The sequence below is a fragment of the Meriones unguiculatus genome, chromosome 21, assembly GCF_030254825.1.
Source record: "Meriones unguiculatus strain TT.TT164.6M chromosome 21, Bangor_MerUng_6.1, whole genome shotgun sequence".
Taxonomy (NCBI): Eukaryota; Metazoa; Chordata; class Mammalia; order Rodentia; family Muridae; genus Meriones; species Meriones unguiculatus.
The window spans coordinates 36,445,104-36,467,165 of record NC_083368.1 but is presented as its reverse complement, the minus strand read 5'-3'; the positions used below and the strand labels follow the sequence as shown (position 1 = coordinate 36,467,165).

General features: G+C 43.0%; 1 protein-coding gene across 2 annotated transcripts in view; it reads left to right on the top strand.

Annotated features, from left to right (window-relative positions):
• Nucleotides 1-21,019, top strand: part of Slc25a13 (solute carrier family 25 member 13) — a 166,127-nt gene extending 145,108 nt beyond the window's left edge. For both annotated transcript variants that reach the window (XM_021638287.2, XM_021638288.2), the window contains exons 15-18: nt 11,815-11,953; nt 19,320-19,478; nt 19,571-19,661; nt 19,889-21,019. In XM_021638287.2, coding sequence (XP_021493962.1) covers nt 11,815-11,953; nt 19,320-19,478; nt 19,571-19,661; nt 19,889-20,075 — 576 coding nt within the window. In that variant the 3' untranslated portion in view covers nt 20,076-21,019. The remainder of the gene's footprint in view (nt 1-11,814; nt 11,954-19,319; nt 19,479-19,570; nt 19,662-19,888) is intronic.
• Nucleotides 21,020-22,062: the final 1,043 nt, after the last annotated feature.

Sequence of the window (22,062 nt, the reverse complement as noted above, 5' to 3'; positions counted from 1 at the left end):
CAGGCTGGGGGATAAGGAGGATGCAGCTGGGGCATGGTGACCTTGACCTGATGGGGGGCAGTGGCAATTGGGGATACATTTTAAGGATGTTTCAGTCTTGCCAAGTCCTGGAGAGTAAGGAAAGGGGGAAAGTAAATGTAGATTCTGTGGTGGCGGTAGTGATGGGATTTTTAGAATTTCGGAATTTGAGAAACTGTGAGAAACTTTTCAAAGATCTCCCGTCTGCTCTTCTCCCTGTCGTTGAGGATAGAGGACTAGAAATGTAAGGAAGCTTAGCTAGGTGACCCAGGCAAGCAGGGACAGATCACAGATGGGTCTCCAGTTTTCTTCCTCTTGTGAAGGTTCTAGAAGGCAGAGGGATGGACACAACCTGATGTCGGAGCATCTGTGGGCATGAAGCCACAAGAGTGTTGATATCCCCAGGCTGCAGGAAGCTAATGGCATGCAGAGACCCAACGACGTGGCAGGAATTACAGGAAGGGAAAGAGCAGATTAGCCTCCAGAAGGAGGCTGGAATGAACAGCATTGAAGCCGCTAGGGGAGGAACGAGAAAGAAAAGGAGGTGAATGGCAAGTGTAAAACAAAGGGAAGCTAAGGTCTTTGAACCTAAAGATGCAGGTCAATGGCTAGCTTGATAAAAACAGTGGAAATAGAATCACAGAAGCAGAAACCTCCATGAGAAGATAAAAGCATATAAACCATTTGACCTAGGAGCTTTACTGTGAAAGAAAATAGCAACTAGAAAAAAAGTAGAGTTAAGTCAAACTTTTTCTAGGTGGGGAGAAGACGTTGAGAGGTTACTGTTTGTTTTCGTCGTGTTTGCCTTTTGCATAGCCTGGGAATCAACCTTGAGGCCTAGTGTATGCTGGGCTTGCGCTGTCGTGGGTCGCTCACCTCCCAGCCTATTTGTTGTTATTGTATTGGGAGAGCAAATTGCTATCTGTAGACAGAAGAAAAGGAGCCAATGAAGGCAAGCTTTGACACAATTGAAGGTGGCCGGATCACATATGGCTAGCATGTTCAGGATGCAGAGAGATGGGTTCAGGGCTGGGACAGTGTGTGCATGGCTGCAACTTATTCAAGCCACTGTTTATGGAGGGCTCCCTCCCCAGGCCCATGCTTATAGCTGTGCCTCCTTTGTATCATTTAATCCTCACCCCAGCTCGTCATGCAGATGGTCTTTCTTTTTAAGTTTCGAATTACAGCTGAGAAGTGGAGGACTTAATGGGTTTAGGTAATTTGTCCAAGGTCATCTGTCCTGTAAAAAAAAGTGGTGAGTCTGGACTTGAAACTCAAACTCATCTCTCTTTGGAATTTGACGTATCATACAAAGTTTGTTGAGTCAGGAAGGAAAGAAGACATCCGTAGTACCTTTAAATTTCCTCAGAAATAGTCATCCTGTGCACATGTAAAGCGCACTGGGTAGAGCTCAGCACATAAAACATATGATGTCAACTAAAAAATTATGAAAGAATTCCTACCATACTCTTTTTCCATTCTGCCCTAGCCCTGGGTAATTTCTGAGGTTTGGCAATAAACTCTTTTCTCTCCTCGTCCTTGACCTTCACCGTCACTTGGACTGGGATTTACTACTTGGGGCATTTAGTTTCTTGTTTGTTGTTTTTGAGGGGGTGGAGGTTCCGATTGCCCGGGCTACCTTCAAACTCTGTATGTAGCCAGGGAGGATGACCTTGAACTCCTTCACCTGCAGCCCCACCTCAGCACCTGGATTTCACATGGGCTTCATTACATCCAGCTTGCTTGGAGCACTGGAGGAGCCAACACAGTGGAGATGGCTTTTGAAGATATGATTTTTATGGAACAGTGCATAGTGCAGTTGAGTGTTAAATAAGCTGTAGGGAGGGAGTTAGTGCTTCAAAAACACGAATGATTGTCTGACCATTGTCTTAATTACTGTTCCCTTGCTGAGAAGAGACACCAGGACCAAGGCAACTCTTATAAAATGAAGCATTTAGTTGGGGCTTGTTTATAGTGTTAGAGGGTTAGTCTGTGATCATCATGGTAGAAAGTAGACAGGCATAGTGACAGAGCAGTAACTGAGAGCTTTACATCCTGCTCTGCAGGCAGCAGGCAGAGAGGAAGAAGGTGAGGGAGAGAATCCGCCTGGTGTGGTCTTTTGAAGCCTAAAAGCCCTTCCCAGCTGACATCTCCTTCAACAAGGCCACACCTCCTAATCCTTCTCAAACAGCTCCACTAACTGGGGACCAAGTATTGAAGCACTGAGTCTAGGGGAGCCTTCCATTCTTATTCAATCCATCACAACCATCTTTCTTGCATGTAAGTGCTCCATTAAAACTGAAGTTACAAATATGTATGAGGCTTCACTGCCTTCAGAGGGACCAGTCTTGAGGCCTTGGAGGAATGTAAGCATGTCATTGTAGTCCCATCAACTTCTTTGAAGTATTTTAATAGTCAACACAGAAAATCCAGATACAAAAAGGGCCCATGACAATAGATGTTACCTTATTCACGCCTAAGCTCCTGTGAATCTGTCATTCCAGAGGCAAACTTTATTACCAAGTCTATATTTTGTTTTGTTTTTCTCAGGTTTTGGTCTGTTCTCTTTATAAAGAGTCTGCAGGATCTAAACTGTGAGATTATAATGTTAGAAAGTATGTAGACTGATGGTTACCACCTGATCATAGACTACACCCAATGTATTTTTCCAGTACTGATGGATATGTTTCTCCTTCTGCTAAGCCAGCCTTTCATTCTCTGGTTTCTTATTGTTACTGAGGTATATACTTAAAGGATGGCCTGCTTAAGAAGTGTTAATTAACTATAATATTAAAGAGACAGGTCTGTGGCAGCCAGGGGCTTGTGTGGGGAATGATCAGTTTAAGGAACTTGTAGCAACATCTTTGGAAGGATTAGGCTTTTCTCTAAAAGCAGCTTGACTCTTAGACTGAAAAATGTACTCTTTTATGATTTAGTTGTGAGGCCAAAGTCATTTTCCAGCTACCAGTTGTTATAAGAATACACTGGCTGTTTTTGTTTTCTCCTCGGATAGACGGTGCCTCTGAGTATTGATAATGGTGATTGGTGTCGCCTTTTGCGAGGACCTCATGCTAGATATCCTACTAGGCATTTTATGTTAATTAGTAAATTTACATGTAATGTGCCTATAAAAATCAGTATTTTATAGATAAGGAAGTTGACATAGAGAAATTTCTCTGATTGCAAGCAAGGCCTGTGCTCTGGCTCCTACATTGTGTGGGATTTGGTGTGGAGCCAACATGATTTAGAATTTGGTGTGTATTTGAACATTTGTTTCTTGGGAAGCCATTCATTTCCTCTCTTCCTGAGAAGCCGTCCTGTCTGCCGCGAGTGAGCGCTGTCAGACTTTGCGTTCCATGTTAAAGCTTGTCTTAGGGTTTCTGTTGCTGCAACAAAATACCTTGACCAAAAAGCAAGTTGGGGAGAAAAGGGTTTATTCAGCTTACACTTCCATATGGCTGTTCATTATCAGAAGAAGTCAGGACAGGAACAGGGCAAGAACCCGGAGGCAGGAGCTGATGCAGAGACAGTGCTGCCTGCTGGCTTGCTCCTCACGGTTGGCTCAGCCGTCTTTCTTACAGAACCCAGGACCACCAGCCCAGGGATGACAGCACCCACAGTGGCCTGAGCCCTCCCTCACTGATCACTAATTGAGCAAATGCCTTACAGCTTATTGGGGGCATTTCCTCAACTGAGGCTCATTTCTCTCTGATGACTGTAGCTTGTGTCAGGTTGACACACAAAGCTAGCCAGTACAAACCTGGAAAAAAAATTCTGGCATAGTTGGGGTCAGCCACAACTGCTAATGTTACTGAGTAACAACCTTTGCTGAGTATAATGAAGGGGTTTGAATCCATGAGAAGCTAATCACAGTGACACACTGCATGTGTGATCTTTGGTGTTTTGAAGGAAACTTGGAGAAACATAGTTAAAAGATGGGGCTAAGAAACAACCACCCAAAGAAATTCCTCTAGTAAGGTCCTTCTATAGGGTTTCCAGCCATTGGTGTAGCATCCGCACATAAACAAGTAAGAATGTTGAATGATGTACTTAATAAAAAGCCTTTTGAAATGAGTAAGGAAGGAAATACGAAGTTAGGTGACTTTAGCAGAAACCTGCAGCTGAAAGGCATTCGCTCAACAGATACCTTAGTAATGCCTGAAGTCCTGAGAATGAAAGAACAAGGCTAGGATTAAGATGAGGCAGCTACACAATTTCAGGGGATATTTGCTCTCAGAGGTCAACCCTCCTTGCGCAGAGCCAATGTTGGCATGTGTATCCTTTCTGCCGGAGCACTGCTCCTCTGACCCTTTTCCTGGTGCTAGAGTCTTTCCCCGTAAAACTGCAACCTCAAAAAGCTATACCCTTGGTGGATGGCAAAATAGTTATGCTCAAGTTGCCAGGGGTACGGCCTTGCTTGTCAGGAGAGAGAAGAGGTGGAGGAATCCTTCTTCTCACAGTGAGAATGTCTAAGCTGGTTTGACCTGAGTTCAGAAGCTGAATTTATATTTCTTTGTCTGGGCGTGGGGGGGTGATGCCATCATATCCCCATGTGATTGACACAATGAAACACTAGTCTTGACATAAGGAGCCCACTTTCAACCCAAACCTCAAAGGATTTTTCAGATACTGTTCCGCGGTGAATGAAAGAACAAAGATTTCAAGTCACATACAGCAGTAGGAAATGGCAAGGAAAGGAACTATTCTAAACATACAAAAATTTAAAGATCTTACTCTATAGGAAATATGAATTGAAAGCTTATTGTTTAAAAAAAAACTAATACGTAAAATTATGATGATTAGAATTTGAAATTCAACAGGTGGCCCTGACAAAAATTGTGGGAGCAAAAATGAATAAACATACCCAGACGTGACGCAGCTCATCAAAGGGCTGAGCCTCACCGCTGCAGAAAAGCTCCTCAGGGCCAGAGAAGAGGACAAATACAAATTCGAAGGACAGTCGTTTGCGTGGTGTCTGTCCTCAAGCTTGGAGTGGGGAGAACTATTTCAAACCAGAAGTCCATACTTTGCGGGAGTATATTTTGAGAATAAGTGCAAACCAAAATCTTTTTGTTTCTTTGTTTTGTTTTGTTAAGATGGACAAAACTCAAGGAGCATGTCAAATTAGGCATTTTTTAAAAAACATTTATAAGCCAAGCATGGTGGCGCTTGCAGGAAGCAGAGGTAGACAGGTCTCTTAGTTTGAGGCTAGCCTGATCTACATCCTTCCAGGCTAACCAGGACTACAAGGTAGCCTGAAAAACAGACAAACAAAGAAATTCTAGGGCTAGGGACAGGGTCCTTTTCTATAATGTATGAGCCATATATTCAAGCTTCAGTTCTATTTAAAAAGGTAGAAATTTTACAATATCCATAAGGCGGAAGCAGAAATGATAATTGGGAAGCATGCAGCAGAAATGAAATGAAAACACCGGCAAATGTTTGAAAGCATTGTCTTAATGTATGTGTGTGTTTAGAATGGTAACAATCGGTGCTTAATAATTTTTTTTTGGTGCTTAATAATTTTAGTTGTAATTAATAACCATAGTAAAATGAGAGCTGCTTTTAATTTAAGTAGTCTGAAGAATGTCTTTTTTACAAAAGGAAAGTAAACACAAAAAAACCCGTATAAGCCTAAACAGAGGAAACTGGTTAGAAGTATGCTTTTCAGACATGGTGTAGAGGGAGGGATGGAGGAGAGAAATCAGTAAAGAAAAGCATCTTTCTGTGGGTCAGCGCTGTGATGGTGAGGAAAAAAAAATTCCACCAAAAAATTCATGTCGGTCACAGGGCTCTGGTCCATCTGACGACCCTTTGGTGACAAAGCAGCTTACAGTAACAAAACAGCTGATCCAACAAGTGGATTTCCTGTCCACCCAGAGACCTCAGGCTGCCAAGATAATTTTTTAGAATTACAATGAAATTAAGAAGAAAATAATGCCATGAAAGTCCCTTGATTAGAACAATTGGGAGGCACTTGTATTTTATATCCAAGTTGAAGTCATTGGCTCTTCCCTGACATCTTCATTTGGTGGCTGCTTTATTTTTTGACTTTAACAGTAGTCCCGTCCCCTTAGCGGGTCTTGACACTGGCGAGGCTTCCCGGAAGGATCCTGTTCAAGGATCCAGTCATAAACAAAAGTTGGGATGATGCTATTGAAACATATGCCAGTGCTTTCCTTTTCATGCCATTTCTGTTACATATTTACCTGTGAGCAGTTTGTGCTCTACTTGAAGTATATTGCATAACTCCCATCCCCTTTTGGGGGTGGTGAACCTCAGTATGAGCCTAGGGCAGAAACCCCGGCTGCCACCAAGCTGTGCATGGAAGGGTTAACTTGCTGAAGGGAAGCCAAGAGGAATGCTGAGGGATCAAGACATGACACGCTGCCCATTGTTTGCGGCTCCGGATCAAAATATACAATTATTCATGCCAAATAAATTCTAAACCTGTAAGATCGGAAAAGAGGGGTGGCTCTGACGACAGGTGCCAGAAGCATTAAATAACCTCCTCAGACAAGGTGCACCACTGTTGTGTTGAGTACTGTGGGGGTCCCCCAGTCTGGCATTTTCCCCCCATGCTAGACAATGTGCATTCACTGCTGGAGTCTCAGTTAAGCCCCGGTCCCCCAGACCTGCTGGCTCCTGGTGCCCGCCCGACACAGAGGTGCCTTTGTGAGTGTAATTACCTTTCCCTGTACTAGAAATAGTCTGTTTAGAGCTGTGTTTGCAGGTACTGCTACAATAAGCAGGAATTAGCATGCAAAAAGACCTGCCCTGTCTCTGACATCTTTATCAGCATCATCCTTCAGGACTGGCTTTCTTGACTAAGGTTGGGTTGAGGGAGCTTTTGGAATACATCAGGATGAAGAGATTTTAAAGGAGATTTTGTAGGGGCACGTGGAGGGGGGTAGGAGACAGGTCTTATGTTGGCAGTCTCATGCCCAGCAGAACTGCTAGAGTAAACTTGAGCGGATGATTTCAGCAACTTAAGAATTGATTAAAGCTCCCTGTGGCCACAAACAGGCAGGAGAACACCGAAAGTGATTCTTCTTGCTGTTAGGATACTATGGCCAGCATTCTCAAACTGCCACCTGACCCATCAGGTGGACTATGAGCTTGAGCCTAAGAAGCCTGCCTTGTCTGTGAGTCAGAATGGTGAGAGAAGGCATTGGAATGATCCAGAAGTGGAGTGCAGTCAGCTCAAGATTATTTGCATATTAGGTTGCCTGGAAATGCTTTTTATTGTTCCCATCTGTTCATCAAGGAGCCTTTCGTTTAAAAGAAAGAAGAAAAAAAAAATCCCTTCTTTGGAGATAGAGGGTACGTTAGTGATTAAGTTAGAGGACTGTATTTTGGGTTTGTTAATTTTCCATATGTGATTTTACTGTGTACCCAGAAAATTCAAGGCCAGTCAGAATAAGGGCAAATCCACCTAGATAACTAGGAAGAAAAGAAGCCAGAAACTCTGGGCATTTTTTAATACAGGGCAGAAAGAGTATGGATTTAAATCGTATACTCTATATAATTCATTACTTTTCAGTGGCCTAAGCTGTGATTTCTGCATTGCTGACGCAGGCTGCTGGGAAGCACAGTGTGTCTCTGTATTGCAAAGGTGCCTTTTGAGAGTGATTTGATCATTTAGTAAAGACTGATACACAGGGCAGGTAGAACTCAAGCCACACAGCTTCCGGTTTTGATGTTGTGCTGAGAAATGGGTGCTGACCACAGAATGAAGAATTTATCAAGAAATCTGGTAGAGAAACCTTTTCTTCACCCTTGGAGCCTCCTAAAAGCCCCTTTAACATCCTGTTTCCCTTTTCATTGTGTGGGAGCAACAGGTCAGGGATTGCCTAAGGCAGCCCTGCAAATTGGCACCTGCCTTTGTGACTAAAACCTAGAAGGAAAGAGTGTTCAAGAAAAGGGGGCCAGGGAAATTGAATAGGCCTGACTATTCCTCCAGGTTTTAAAGGTACCTCTCTGGGAAGACTGGGTTCTGAATGCATTGGCCAGCCAAGAGAGGCTAAGGTCACCTTCCGACTCTAGCAGAATTATCTTCTGAAAGGAGTCTCTTGATCAGGTACAGGTTTAGGGAACAATAGAGGTAGGTACCAGAGGAGAGGCAAGGAAACACAATCCTTCTGCCCACGTTTTTCCCTCTTGTTTTTGACTGTCACCTGTGACAGTCATGGAACTGTGACAGGTGTTACCCCGTTCTTTCCCGCAGCTCCATTCTCTCCTCTCCCCCCTGGTGTTTGAGAGTATAAAGTTGTTCCCAGTGCTCGGTGCTTGTTCCACAGTACGGGAGTGGAGGATCTTCCATGGAGTGTCGCTCTGCCTATCCCAGAAGGTAGAAAAGCATTGGGAGGCCTTCCCGTGCTGGCACGGCCATCCTACCTATGGAATAAGGACGGGGTGGGAGTTCTTTTTCTTCCCAGCCTGTTCCATGTCTCTTGTCTTCTCAGATCATCAGCAACCTAAGACCTCTCACACAGCCTAATCTTTGTCATGTTTTATATAAATTCTTTGCCCATGCTGCCTGTTTCTTGGAATTATGCAGCCTACTCCTACTGTGTGCCCATAGGGTTACAGGTCCAGCCCAGCTTTTCTCCAGGTTTCTTCTTTCTCGCTGTTTTCTAAGCAGCCACTTGCCTTCAGCCTTTATCCATCCTCGTTACATCTTTTCACAGTGATGTACAATTGACTCAGGCTTTCAAGAAATGAGGAAGACAGACTGATGTTGGAGGACTTGAGTCTGCTTCTTGGGGAACTCAGCTATTTTACACATGCCTTTGCTTTTCTTATATCTTGGGGATGTTTTCAGTTTCTGTCCTTCTTATGCATGGCCTTTGATTACACTGAATCTACAAAGCTCAAAACAGACTGATCTCTTTTTATTTAACTTTAGTATTCTGGTACAGAAATGACTGTTTTCTGCTGCAGTGTGTTCGTCTCAAACAAATAATGGATCTTTGTCTCAAACTAAAATTATGGTTTTGCTTTCTAGAATTTTTTTCAAAGAAGCGAGTTAGTGTCCATCTAGAAAATGAACATATGCCACACTCTCTCGAGGATCTTTCTAGTTTTGCCCTTCCTTCTACTGACATCACCAAAGCAAAAATCCTGTCATCAAGAACAGGCTTGGCAGCCACAGATTTTCTTAGGGGTTTTATAAATTAGATCAGATGGTCATTCGTGATCTCTGTTATTTCTCCTGTCTGAAGCAGGCGGCCCCTACACTGATATAGGCAGATGTGTATGAGAAACCGGGAATGGTACTGACAAGATGCGGACCGTGTGGAACCACATGGACTCCATGCCTGTCTTAAAAGATGCTCAATAGAGAGGCTGGTGTTTGGTGCTTAAATGAGTGAAGAGATGGTCTTTAAAAGGTTGGTGCTCCCAGTGTAGCAATTACCAAGAAGGTGAGGAGCGATAGGCGCACGATGACTGATAAGATGAATGGAGTATTTGTTGATGGCTAGCTGAAAGGAGTTAGGTGTATCACTGAGAGGAAACTGGACGAACAAAGCCTTGAGAGGGGTGAGAATATAGGAACCTATCCACAGGGCATCCTGAACCAATGGAAGTCTTATAATTTTAAAGGACCAAGTACGATACAATTAGACACCACATCTAAAGGCTGAAGGAGACACTGGATCATTCCTGCTCAAAACAAAACCAAACAAAAGCCACCACACTGTGGTAATCTCTTACATGAACACAGTGGGCTGCAGATTGATTTGTAGGTTTTTAAATAAACATAAAATCCTATTGTCAAATCTCTAAAGACAAATTTGATTTCCTTAAGAGAAACTATTATTAGCAAAGAAATAAGGACAGCACAGAAGTCTGGCTATAAAATGTAACCTTGGAGAGCTATATGGCAAAGGTGTAGTAAGAGGGGAAATTTGCAGAAAGAATCAGTAAGAAGTTCTCATGATTTCTTTCGGAAGTAATGTGAGGTGATTTTTAGTGTAAGGAGAGAGCCGTGTGTAACTGATTTGGAATTGCATATTTGGTGTGTATCTTATGGACAACACACATATAGGCAGTCATCTAGAATTCACAGGAAAACCTGAAGCAAGAATCAAAATGGAGGCCAAAGAAATGAAAAAGTGCTGACTAATTCCCCAAGCTTGTTTAAAGAACCAGTCATAAAGGAAGCATTGGGTGCTCTCTATAGATGCTGACCTTGTGCTTTGCTGCGTACCTCCGAAAAGCTGAGAGATGGGCGACAAAAATCCTAGCATCTAGAGGTTTAGACTTGCCTGCAGTTATATCTCTAAGATGACATTGGAACACGACTCGCAAATGTGCAGTTGATAAATAAACATCCTGGGCGTCAGGTTTTTACATGTGTGAAATGAGGACCTACGCAGGGATCTTATTTTCTGTTAGGCCTCTAAGTTTGGAGAGCAACAGGGCATACCTGCGCGAGCTGACTGACACACAGTACCGGAGAGGGGCCAGCCCCTTTTTCTAATACAGTCAAGCAGAGTGAGCACACCAAGTCTAACAGGGGTCAGTCAAAAAAGGAATGCCCGCATCCAGTCAGACCTGGACAGAGTCCAGATTGCAAGCCTTTGTTCTGGCTGGAAGGTTGAGCTAAACTAGGATTAAATTTAATAGGATTAGGTGTAAAGTTCCACTTGTGTTACTTGTGTAAGACAACTAATTAAGTTGCAGTCGACGGGGCTAAAAACAGTTGCTGTGAAAAAAGGCTGAGGGTTTTATACCCCGAGGGCGCAGTTTGAGTCAGGAGTGAAATGAGTTTGTTTGGAAAAGTCAGTTATAGCGAGTGACAGATGCGTGGACTGGCGGGAGCCAGCGTCACGCAGAAATCCTCAGCGCTGCTTAACATGACCTCTGTGCGTGTCATTGGATGTGGCCATATCTCTTGAGACCAGGTGGATTGGTTATTTTCTTTTGTGAATCTTTATAATTGGTGGAAATTAGGAGCATTAGGAGAAATCTGTGAAAGACACGGTATTAAACCGTTAAGTGTTGAAAAGGGGATAATTTCCTTCCCATCCATCCTGCCTGAAAAACAGTCTATGTGTTGCAGTTTGCATTATAACGCTGTCTTTTATTTCTTGGTGTCATCAATTCTTGGGACCTCAGCATGGCATGATTTTGGCATTCAAAATTATGTATTGAAAACTTCACTTCTGAAGTTAATTGTTCTACATTGAGCTCTTTAATGTGTCAGAATTATGGTAAATATTTTAGTGTAGGCATTTATCAATATTTCATAAACCCTAAAAAATTGAAAATAATCCAAGAACTCTTTGAAAAGATATATTTTTATGTATGTGTAATTTTTTTTCTGGGAAAGACTCCAACACTTTCGTCAGATTCTCAAATAATATAAAAATTGGACCTTTCCCTTTGCACCTACACAACTTGTCTCTTCTGGTGTGTAAACAGAGAGGCACCTTGATTGTTGCCTCAGCCAACAGATTTTTTTTGAAATGCCAGCACTTCCACCCATTGAGACTTGAAAAGAGTCACAGGCAGGGACTTCCAAACTTGTTTTCCCTGAAAGCTCGGCTTTCGTGTAATCGTGAATTCCCCTTTCCCACGTCCTTGCACCCTATGACAGATCTAGTTGTGTTTGGAAGAACAAGAGTCAGACTTGTTGCAAGAATTCGGGTTGCATTTTTACTGTTCCCCTTTCAGTGTGTGAGTACAAATTCAGTCTTCTCCAGGAATATTTTGTTCTGAGGTAAGTTCCAGAGAAGCCTGACCTTCTCAATGGGATATGTGTTTCATGTGGTTTTTCAAACCTCACAGGGTGCCAAAGCATGCTTTCTTCGGGACATTCCTTTCTCGGCCATCTACTTCCCATGCTACGCCCATGTGAAGGCTTCCTTCGCAAATGAAGACGGGCAGGTTAGCCCAGGAAGCCTGCTTTTAGCTGGTGCTATTGCTGGTAAGTCTTATCCCACAAAGTACTGCTGTTCCTCACCCTCTAGCCTCCCCAACCTCGCTGACTCCCAAACCCTCCCTTTCTAGCCTTACCTCCACCCATGCTGCAGAAACAGGATTTTGTTTTCTGACATTTTTTGACTGAGTCCACATGACTTTCTTTGAATAACTTTTGGGAGCAGATAAGAAGTTAATCTTTACTTTGCTAAGTTAGGTTATTAGGTGAACTTTAGCTTTTAGAAAGCATTTGGTTGATTCTTATTTATTTGTTTGTTTCTTTATTTTCTATGGTCCAGGTAGATTCTGATTCAAATTCCATATTATTTCCTAATTTCACACAGTAGCACAAAGAAGAAAATGGTTTGGCTTGAACTTTTTTAAACTGTAAATGCTCGTACTCTAAAGGTTATCTAAACAAATTATCGCATGTAAGCGTGTCCAGAACTTAAGCAAAATTTATTATTGTTTAGAAGTGACTAGAAGTAGCTGCCAGGCCAGGGGTGAGGTGTGTGTTAAGTAAGTCATTGAAGTAACTGTCTTCCGCCTTTAGTTCTGAGCTGCACAAATTGGAACTAGTACACAGAAAAATAGGGAATTAAAAATAGGTACCTATGACCAGCACAGTGGGGATCAATGCTTAGCATTTGTGAATCTCCTTATCCAGAGAAGCTAAGGGCTGGATCTGGCTGGACTAGCTCGCTAAACGTTAACAAACATGTCATGAGGGGTTTTGTTGTTGTTGTTTAACAAAAACAAATAAAAAAATACCTAGAGCAGACCTGGGCTTTCTGGCTCCAAAACCTTTTTCGTAGACATGTTGTTCTAATTAGGTTGGAGTTTAAACCTATTCCTAAAATCCGAGATGGGAGGTGAACACCCATCTTTGAGTTGCTACGTTGTGGCTCCCCTCTACTGCAGGAACCCTTATGGCAGGAAGCCACATCACTTCCCCTTTATCTTTAATCTCCATTTCCCAAAGGCATAGATGCTGGTCTGTGAGCTAGGGCTGCTATGTCCTGGGTGATTGAGGATTTTAGTTATTTGAGTAATGAGACCCAAAGACCAACACTGAAGGAAGCAAAACCTGGAATACAGAATTCTTGTTTTCATTTCCAACTCGGGCATTTAGTCACTGTGCCCTGAGTGGTCATTTATGTACATATAAGTGAGGAAAAATGGAGAGAAGGCATTAGACAATCTACTTCAAATTGCCCAACTGAAATAAGGTAGGGCCAAGGGAAAAATAAGGACTACTTATTGATGCGTGACCTTTGGCAAGTTGTTACTTCCCCAGGTTTGATTTCCTCAGCTTTGAGTAGAGATAACACTATAGAGTCCAGTGTGTGTCACAGGGGTTGGGAGGTAGCCCCAACGAGGGCTTTTAACATAGTTTCAATCATGTAGCATGTATGCAATAAATGTGAAGACTGAATCTAGACTCTAGGGGAATGGGCCCATAAATCACTCCACAAGAACCAGAGATGAGATTAAAATGAATACCAGAGGTCAGGTTGGGACTGAGGACTCTTTCTTAACCTTGTTTTCCTCAAACTATAGTAACTATTTAACTCTTATCTCGGGGAAAACAGGCACTGGGAGTCTCTTAGACAACACTGACTAACAACTCAAAAGAGGGAGTTTCATGCCTTGGGCTAAGGTTCTTATTAGAGAGGACATGGATCTTGGGGTTTTGGCATTGTCAGCTCAGGTGGGAAAACTTAATTTAAACTACTTGTGAATATTATACACAGACATATATATTATATTCATTTTTCAGATATCCATAACCAAAAGCATCTTGGGGAGCAAAAGTTTCATTTTGCTTATACTTCCATATCACAGTTCATCCCCAAAGGATGGCAGGACAGGAAGTCAAACAAGATAGAAACCTGAAGGCAGGAGCTGATGCAGAGGCCACGTAAGAGTGCTGCTTACTGGGTTGCTCCTCATGGCTTACTTTCTTATAGAACACAGAACCACCAGCCTAGGGATGGTACCACCCATAACGGGCCTGGTCTTGCCCATCAATCACTGATTGAGAAAATGTTCTCACGGGCTTGCCTATGTCCAATGTGAAGGAGGCATTTTCTAAATTGAGGTGATGACTACACTTCTCAGATGACTACAGCTTGTGTCAAGTTGACTAAATATCTATCCAGCCCCCCTGGGATGCCTTTATTACTAACCCAGAGCTCTCACCTTAAATCACGTACTCACTGTTTGTTTTTGGTGCCTGTGGCTCAAGGTCTGTTACAAAATCCTAGAAGGGAAGAGCTGCTGACACAGAAGATTTGATAATTGAAGAATTTAATTCTTTAGAGCCTTGAGAAAAAAAAGTAATGGAGACAGATCAGGCTTATGAAGTGCACATACTCATCCAGCTTTCTTCCAGAATGTCTTAAACTCCTAGAAAACACACATTAAAACCGGCAGCACCCACACTTAGTATTCATAAAGCAAGCACTTAGTCTGAAATCAATGATGCTACAGGGCAGAGCACTGGCAGGAAAAACTATTGATAACATAAAAGCTGAAGTGGAGACTCTCGACCTCTGAGTAAACAGAAGAATGTCTGAGGGATTCTAAAAGAAATAAGTTAGAGAGCTGCATTTCTAGAAGCACAGCCTGCCTAGCCCCTTCCTGCGCTGCCTAGAGCTTTAAGCACTGTCTACAAGTTCAAAAACTCAGAATCATAATGTAGAGAATGGACCACTGGCCTGGAAACAGCATGTGTAGAACTGATGGAAAGCAGGGCAGGCTTAAGCTCATGTCAGACCTTAACCACAGGTGCAGCAAAACATAAATTAATGGCTTTTTCCCCAACGGAGGAGACAATAAATTATTCTCGCTGCACAGTTTAGTTTTCTACATGTCAGCATTTGGGAATGTCTCGGCCCTGTGACCTTCCACAGCCCCTTCAGCATAGAGGACCCTCCCATCCCAAAAGGAGAGTGGAGGGGAAGCAGGTCTAGAGTTTGGCAGATGCCACACAGACCTGAGTGCAGTGATTGTTCCGCCTTGTATGTGATACCTTGTGTCAGTGGACAGCGAGCCATCCTCGACAGGAAGGGACAGCAGGGAAAGTGAAGAGAAAAATTACAGAGAAAATGGCAATATAGGGAGCAGAGGGGAACTTGGAAGAGCAGTAATTAGGAAGCTGGGAAGGGCATTCTTTTTGTCTTCCTCTTTATTCTAAAGTAAAAGTAAGTACACAGGAAGTTGTAAAAACAATACAGTAAACATTCACCTACTCTTCCTAGGAATGTTGTATTTTTCATAACTATCGTACAAGGTGAAAATCGGGAAATTGACTTGTAAATGTGTGAAAGTTCTATAGCATTTTTACCTTATTTTATGTTTTAGTTGAGTGTTGAGGATGGATCCAATGGTCCCATGCACTGAATGCTTGGTTGGCTATCTTAGGACAGATTCTCATTAGGATGACTGAGGCTAAAGGCTAGCCTTTGTAGCCCAACTTCTTGGCCATGAGTGTTTTTTGGGTTAGTTTTCTTTTTTTTTTTAGTTAATGAAATGATTGTTGAAATTAAAAATCTGTATGGTTCTGAGTGATAAAACAGATATGATCAAAGAAAACCCAACTAGGCTGCATTTAATGGTGTTTACGTATAATCCCAACACTGAGGAGGCCAGGAGTTTGAGGACAGCCTGGGTCTAAAGTAAAGTAAGAACCTGAATAAGAAAAGAATAAGGAAAAAGGGGGAAAGGGTAGACACGGTAAGGATGACCCCTCTAGAATGTGTCACAAAAATACAGAGATAAAATACAACAACATTGAAGAGGCATATAGGTCTTCTATCTGTTTAAAATATATCAGAATTAGGAGAGGACAGAAAACAAGGGAGTAACAGAAGATAGGTTTCTTATCTACAACACAATTCCTTCCAGTTGCCCAGGAGATGGGGTCTGAAACCAGTGACATTACCAGGCTTAGTAGCATCCAGGAGGGACACGTCAGAGCCCGTGTCTGCTCCGCTTGCAAGTTTCCCATCTCTGCAGACAAGCGAAGAGTGAATTTAAGAAGGATAATGTGAAATACTTGCAGCAGCACTGACAGAGAAAAGTTAAAGCTGTGAATCACTCAAAATTGTTGCTGACTCTGGAGTTTGTATTTATTATGCAAGAAGAGCTGTTGGGGGACACGTGAAGGAAAGAAGAGGCCAGAATGAAAGCAGACTCCAATCCTCCCTTTGCTGGGAGGGGTGGAAGCGTTAGAGTCACACCCGTGTGGCCAACGTTTACGTCGCTTTGTCACAGTGAAGTATGTGGAGATCAAACGGGAAGCAACTGGAAGTGGAGGAGACATATACACAGGTCAGGAGCAGTGAGGCCAGTAGCAACCATCAACGGAAATGAATCCAGTGTCCTAAGTGAAAATCGGTACGTTCAGTTCGGCTTTAAAAGAAAATCTAGTCGTCTTCAGTTTGACAGTATCAGCCAACCCCTGAATCATCAAGGCAGCGTGCCTGACCCAATCTCTGTTTTGAAGTATAAACAGCATGAGATCTCTCTCTCTCTCTCTTCCCCTTTCCCCCTCTCTTTCTCACCCTCCCCTCCCCCATCCTCACCCTCCCCTCCCCCATCTTTGATTTTTTTCAAGGCAGGGTTTCTCTCTATAGCCCTGGCTGTCCTGGAATTCACTTTGCAGACCATGCTGGCCCCAAACTCAGAGATTTGCCTGCCTCTACCTCCTTAGTGCTGGGATTTAAGGAGTTTGCCACTTCCTCCTGGCTGATTTTTCTCCTTTTTTTTTTTTTTAAATAATTTATTTAATTTTTTTCTCTGTGCATTGCTATGAAGGTGTCAGAATCGGCAAAACTGGAGTTTCAGACAGTTGTGAGCTCCCATGTGGGTGCTGGGAATTGAACCCAGGTCCTTTGAAAGAACAGACAGTGCTCTTAACCACAGAGCCATCTCTCCAACCCTTTTTCTCCTTCTTAATGAGTAACTTTTATCACACTGCTGTTAGTAGCCAGCCTAGTAGGTTGATCATACAATAAAAACCAAGAAATGTAATTAGAAAGTCGTAGCCTCGACCTAAGAGAAATGTGTATTAACCGTTAAGCCTTAAATGGAGAAACACAAAGTCATTAAATGTCCTAATGTGACATTTATAAAAATTAATGTCTGTCCCCCAAAGCTGTGTGGATCCACCAAGTCATGTTTTCGTCTCCCTATCGGCGATCTTCTGTAGTTGCTGGCCCCCGAAACCCCACAGTTGTTTGTACTGGCTGCTGAGAAACACAGTGTCATTTCTGTTGAGGTGGATGGCCCAGGGCTATGCATGTGTGACTGTTACCCATAAAGCATCACGAAAGCCGCCTGTACACTTCCTGCTGAGGCCAGCGACGATACTTTCCTATTGTCCGGTCTCCTCTTCTTCCACACCCAAGCCATTTCATCAGTGTGGCTTCGGGCCTTTGAGAGCAGAGAATGACATGGCAAACTGATTCAGTGTTTGCCCGCTCTGACTTGGAAAACCAGTAGCTGTCAAGTGACAAAGTCCATTGTAGGACCTGTGGCTGGCCTGGCCAACGTTTAGAGTAGCTGCGCTCAGCTTTCCAGGTTTACTGCCAGCCCCTCCCCAAACCCCAGGAAGTCTACACAATATGTCTGTAGCGGCTCCTAGACCCTAGACGTCATCTATTATGGGCAGGGGCCCTACAGATGGAGGTGGCTAGGCTTATGTTTGGGTTATAGGGTTTCCAGAACAACCCCCCCTACTTACCCTACCCCACCCCACCCCAACTCTGCACACACATTAGTCTGCTTTGTCAGACATCTTATTAAGTAGTTTATGAGTTTCTTTTAGCATTTTTATTCAGGCATTATTATTATTCTCATCGCATCTATTCTTGATACTCTCCCCTTCTCCAGTGCTCCTCCTGTGACCAGGAAAGGCTGATGAAAAGTACCTTAATGGAAGAGGACATTTCCTTCACCATTGGCCCTGTATCTTTCACAGGGCCACACGATCATACCTGCAGGGTGGTTATGAGGGTTTCATTTCAAGTCTGGAGGAGACTCCCGGCTAAACTCTGTCTAAACCAGGAAGTAAAGCAAAGTGGGCCGTGTGAACACAATAGGTTTCTAAGCATCTTTTGTGTTTCCTTTTGTCATGTCAGAGGATAAATTCCTGGCTCAAAATGACAGTAATTCCTCCATGCTAATAGGATCCCAGCGCTGCTTCTTTAGATATAAAGTGAGCTTTTTCACACGTAAAATGCAGTGTTCGGTAATGACTATTTCTAAGAATTAGTGTTAGCGGAGTTGAGTGGAGATGGAAGATGAAGAGACACTGCTCTTCTGGCAAAAATGGGAGCATGTAGTTCAGTTACACTCCTCCCCCCACCCACCACCACCACCACCACACACATTGGCACTGTGACTTTCAAATTGTCCGTTGAAGGATGAGATGGAGTTCTAAGCCAGACCATGTTGGTTTGGACAGAAATTCTTACAGAATTATTAAGCCTTAAAAAAAGCAGAGGAGATTTATGCATCCACGTCTGACCAGTTTGGTTTGGAATAAGTTCATAGTGGAAAAGTAATAAAACCGTAAGAGACAGTGTCTTCTGAATGGTCTCCATTTTAGAACTCTGCACACGGGCTGTCCCATTTTTGGATTAAAGCGACTGTAGAAGAGTTCCCCGTCGGTAATTTGGGGAGGGATGTGTTATTGTTGTTGGTGGTTGTTTCGCTGTTGCTGTCTTCACCGTCGTTGTCCTTTCTCCTCGACTGCCAGCCAGTATAAATCTTAAGCCTCCTGTTAAAGTTTTCTAGCTGTATCGGTTTCGAGAGAAGGGAAGGTGGGTGAGAGTCACACAGGCTCATGGTGGCTGCTTAGCCATCATCCAGCCTTCTGGGAAGACGGACTAGGGCTCAGGAGTGCAGGGTTGCTGGATGTGTGAGGGAAAGCAGAGTCCCGTGGCTGCCAGCAGCCAGGAAACCATGAAGAGGAAACACATAATAAGCTTCGCCTCTGAAAAATCAGACCTAATAACTTCGTGAGGTTCTGATTTCAACAGGAAAGCAAAAAAAAAAAAAAAAAAAAATTTTTTTTTTTTTTAAACCACTTTCTCTGTTTGTTCTCAACCACTTGAAACAGTGTTACGGATAAATAACTGCTTGAAAATATTTATGTATTCAAGAATAGAAACAACAAATGAAGGTTGGAGGGGCGGAGGACACTTGGAGACAGGACTGTCATGTGCTTTCCAGAGGACAGCAAAAGGGGCATTTTATTGCTCTGGCTGCTTAACTTTCTTTCCACGGCCAGCAGTTCAAAGCACAGTTATTTTTATATAGTGAGAATGTGAGTGGACTGAGATGGTGTTGTGTCTCGACTACAGGTATGCCTGCAGCATCCTTAGTGACCCCTGCTGATGTTATCAAGACTAGATTACAGGTGGCTGCCCGGGCTGGCCAAACCACTTACAGCGGCGTGACGGACTGCTTCAGAAAGATACTACGGGAAGAAGGCCCCAAAGCTTTGTGGAAAGGAGCTGCTGGTATGGAAGTAATTGGTTCTTAACTAACCCTTTGGTGTCAGGTAAATTCCTTAGAAATCTAACGGTATCTGTTATTCCCATCTCGATCGTAGCTCGTGTCTTCCGGTCCTCACCCCAGTTTGGTGTCACCTTGCTGACTTATGAGTTGCTGCAGCGATGGTTCTACATTGATTTTGGAGGAGTGTAAGTGTCGTGGTGAAGGGACTGCTAAGTTGTTGCAGCCTCTGATACTCAGTTCTCATTGAGAAATGCATCCAAGGATCCTGTGATAGTGGCCGAGAGGTCATTTCAAAGGAGTACACAGTTGACTAGAATTCAGTTATTGCATGGTTTTATTGGTTTCTAGTGGTATTTTTTTTTCTTTTTAAATCACAACAGCTCAGTTGCTATTCGGTTTTCTCTTTTCATAGGAAGCCTGTGGGATCCGAGCCAGTTCCTAAATCACGGATCACCCTGCCTGCTCCCAATCCTGACCACGTAGGGGGCTATAAACTGGCTGTTGCAACATTTGCAGGGATTGAAAACAAATTTGGACTTTACCTACCTCTCTTTAAGCCATCAGCATCTACCTCTAACGTGACGGGCGGGGGCTCGTAGGACTGAGCTGGATGTGGCCGGAAAGTGGTTGGAACTGCAGCAAGTCTCATCTGGGTTGGAGGCCTGGCTTCGCCCTTCTGCCTCTGTCTCATTTAAATTCAGGTCAAGGCTTTTTATATTAAATGCAATCATTCGTTTTCTGGATGTTTTTGTACCAAGATCATGTGGAATTATTCCTAATTATTCTTTGGCACTCTGCCCACAAACCTTTGTTTGTGTCTTTTAAATACTGGGATTTGGTCAACACTAACTTGATCTGGAGTAAGTCCGAAGGGAAATTAGGGAAGGCCTCCTACCTGGATGATGGTCTCATTGAGGCCATTGAAAGGCAGCCATGGTTCCTAAAAGCAAAGAGTTCTGAGAATGTTTAAAGCAGGAGAAAGCTGGGTCTAGATATTTATAAAAATGAAAAACACTGGAAGAAAAAAAAAAAAAACACAAATATCTAGCCCGACTCAAATTTTAAACATGCACAAATTTGGCCTCTGGATTATATTATGAAGGTTTTATGTGAAACATGTTTTTTCATAATGAAAACCACATTGAGGATGTTTAGTAATCATATTCTCTTACTAGTACCAACTTACTAGGGAAAAGTTTTGAATGTTAAGGAAGTGCTTTTGGCCTTTTTATTATAGAGACAGAAGAAACTGAGACACAATTCTACTCCTGAGCATACTGATTTGGGATAAATACTTACGTGGTGAACACATGCTGATTACTGCCAATTTTAATAGACACTGTAAGAATAATGTGTACCCCTTTTTGCTGGCACCAGCCTGCTCCCATCCCCATGGTTGGCATCCATTTGCCTTTAAAATCAACTCTATCTTGAATCATGTCAGACAAATATACTCTGAGTTTTTATTTAATTTGGGGTGCCTTGTATCATGGTCAGAGGCTTGTATGTTTGTGAAGGGGGAAATAAACTATTTTTAAAGCTACTGATTGCTTGATCTTGCATGTTTCCATGATGGATGGCAAAAATGATGAGAGTCACCAATGGACTCTTATTCTTCATGCCACGTTTGGGGTATTCTGTTTCTATTCAAGTTAGCTTTCAAGGGAACATTTTCCTGGTTTAGAATGAGTAAGAGAGCACATTTTCCGCTCTGGGTAAGGAAAGAACTACTAACTGATACTCATACCCTAATCATTTTTAACGCCTAACATTTAAGGCAGTTTGTGTTTGGGAAGCGTGTCCTGTGGTTATGTTCATCTGGAAGTGCTCAGGTGTCAGTGCACATATGGAAGCCAGAGGTCAGCACTGATTTCTTCCTTGCTTCCCCCCCATCTTAATGACTGAGAGAGGTTCTCTTGTGGAACTAGAGTTCATCAGTTTGGCTAACTAACTGGCCAGTGAGCTCCAGAGATCCACCTGTCCTATATACACAAACATATACCGGCTGTTCTTGGGTACTACGTGAGTGACGGATGGAAACCCAGGTCAAAGCGCCTGCACGGCCGGCACTTTGCTGACGGGGCCATCTCCCCAGCCCAACTTGGTAAATTGGTACTCCTGATGATTAAAATAACATAACGCTTCAGTGGAAGTTGAACATAAGAACTTGTTTGAAATGATATTTGTAACGTTAATTTACTGGGTTAGACCAGAACCAAATTTCACTGCGTCTAATCCTTGCTAATATTTACCTCATCGTGATGACTTTGGAAAAGAAGTTAATCTTGAAAAGAATTTGCGGTTACCCTCGACAGCATTCATTTCCCAAAGATCATGCTGATTGAGCTACTGAGTTGTTATACTAAAGTTGGAAGGAGTCAGCATCATCCATAAGTTTTTGATTAGCCCGCCTGTTACAGGTGTGGATCTTTACTGGAAATAGGGCGTGTGCACACGTGACTCCTTCCACGTCTGTTTCAACAAGTAGTACTATCCCCGTCACATGATGTGAGATCTACCTATCAAACCTCTAAGACCAGGTGCCAGTTTGAGGATGGTGTAAAACACAGCACTCCAGTTTTGGAC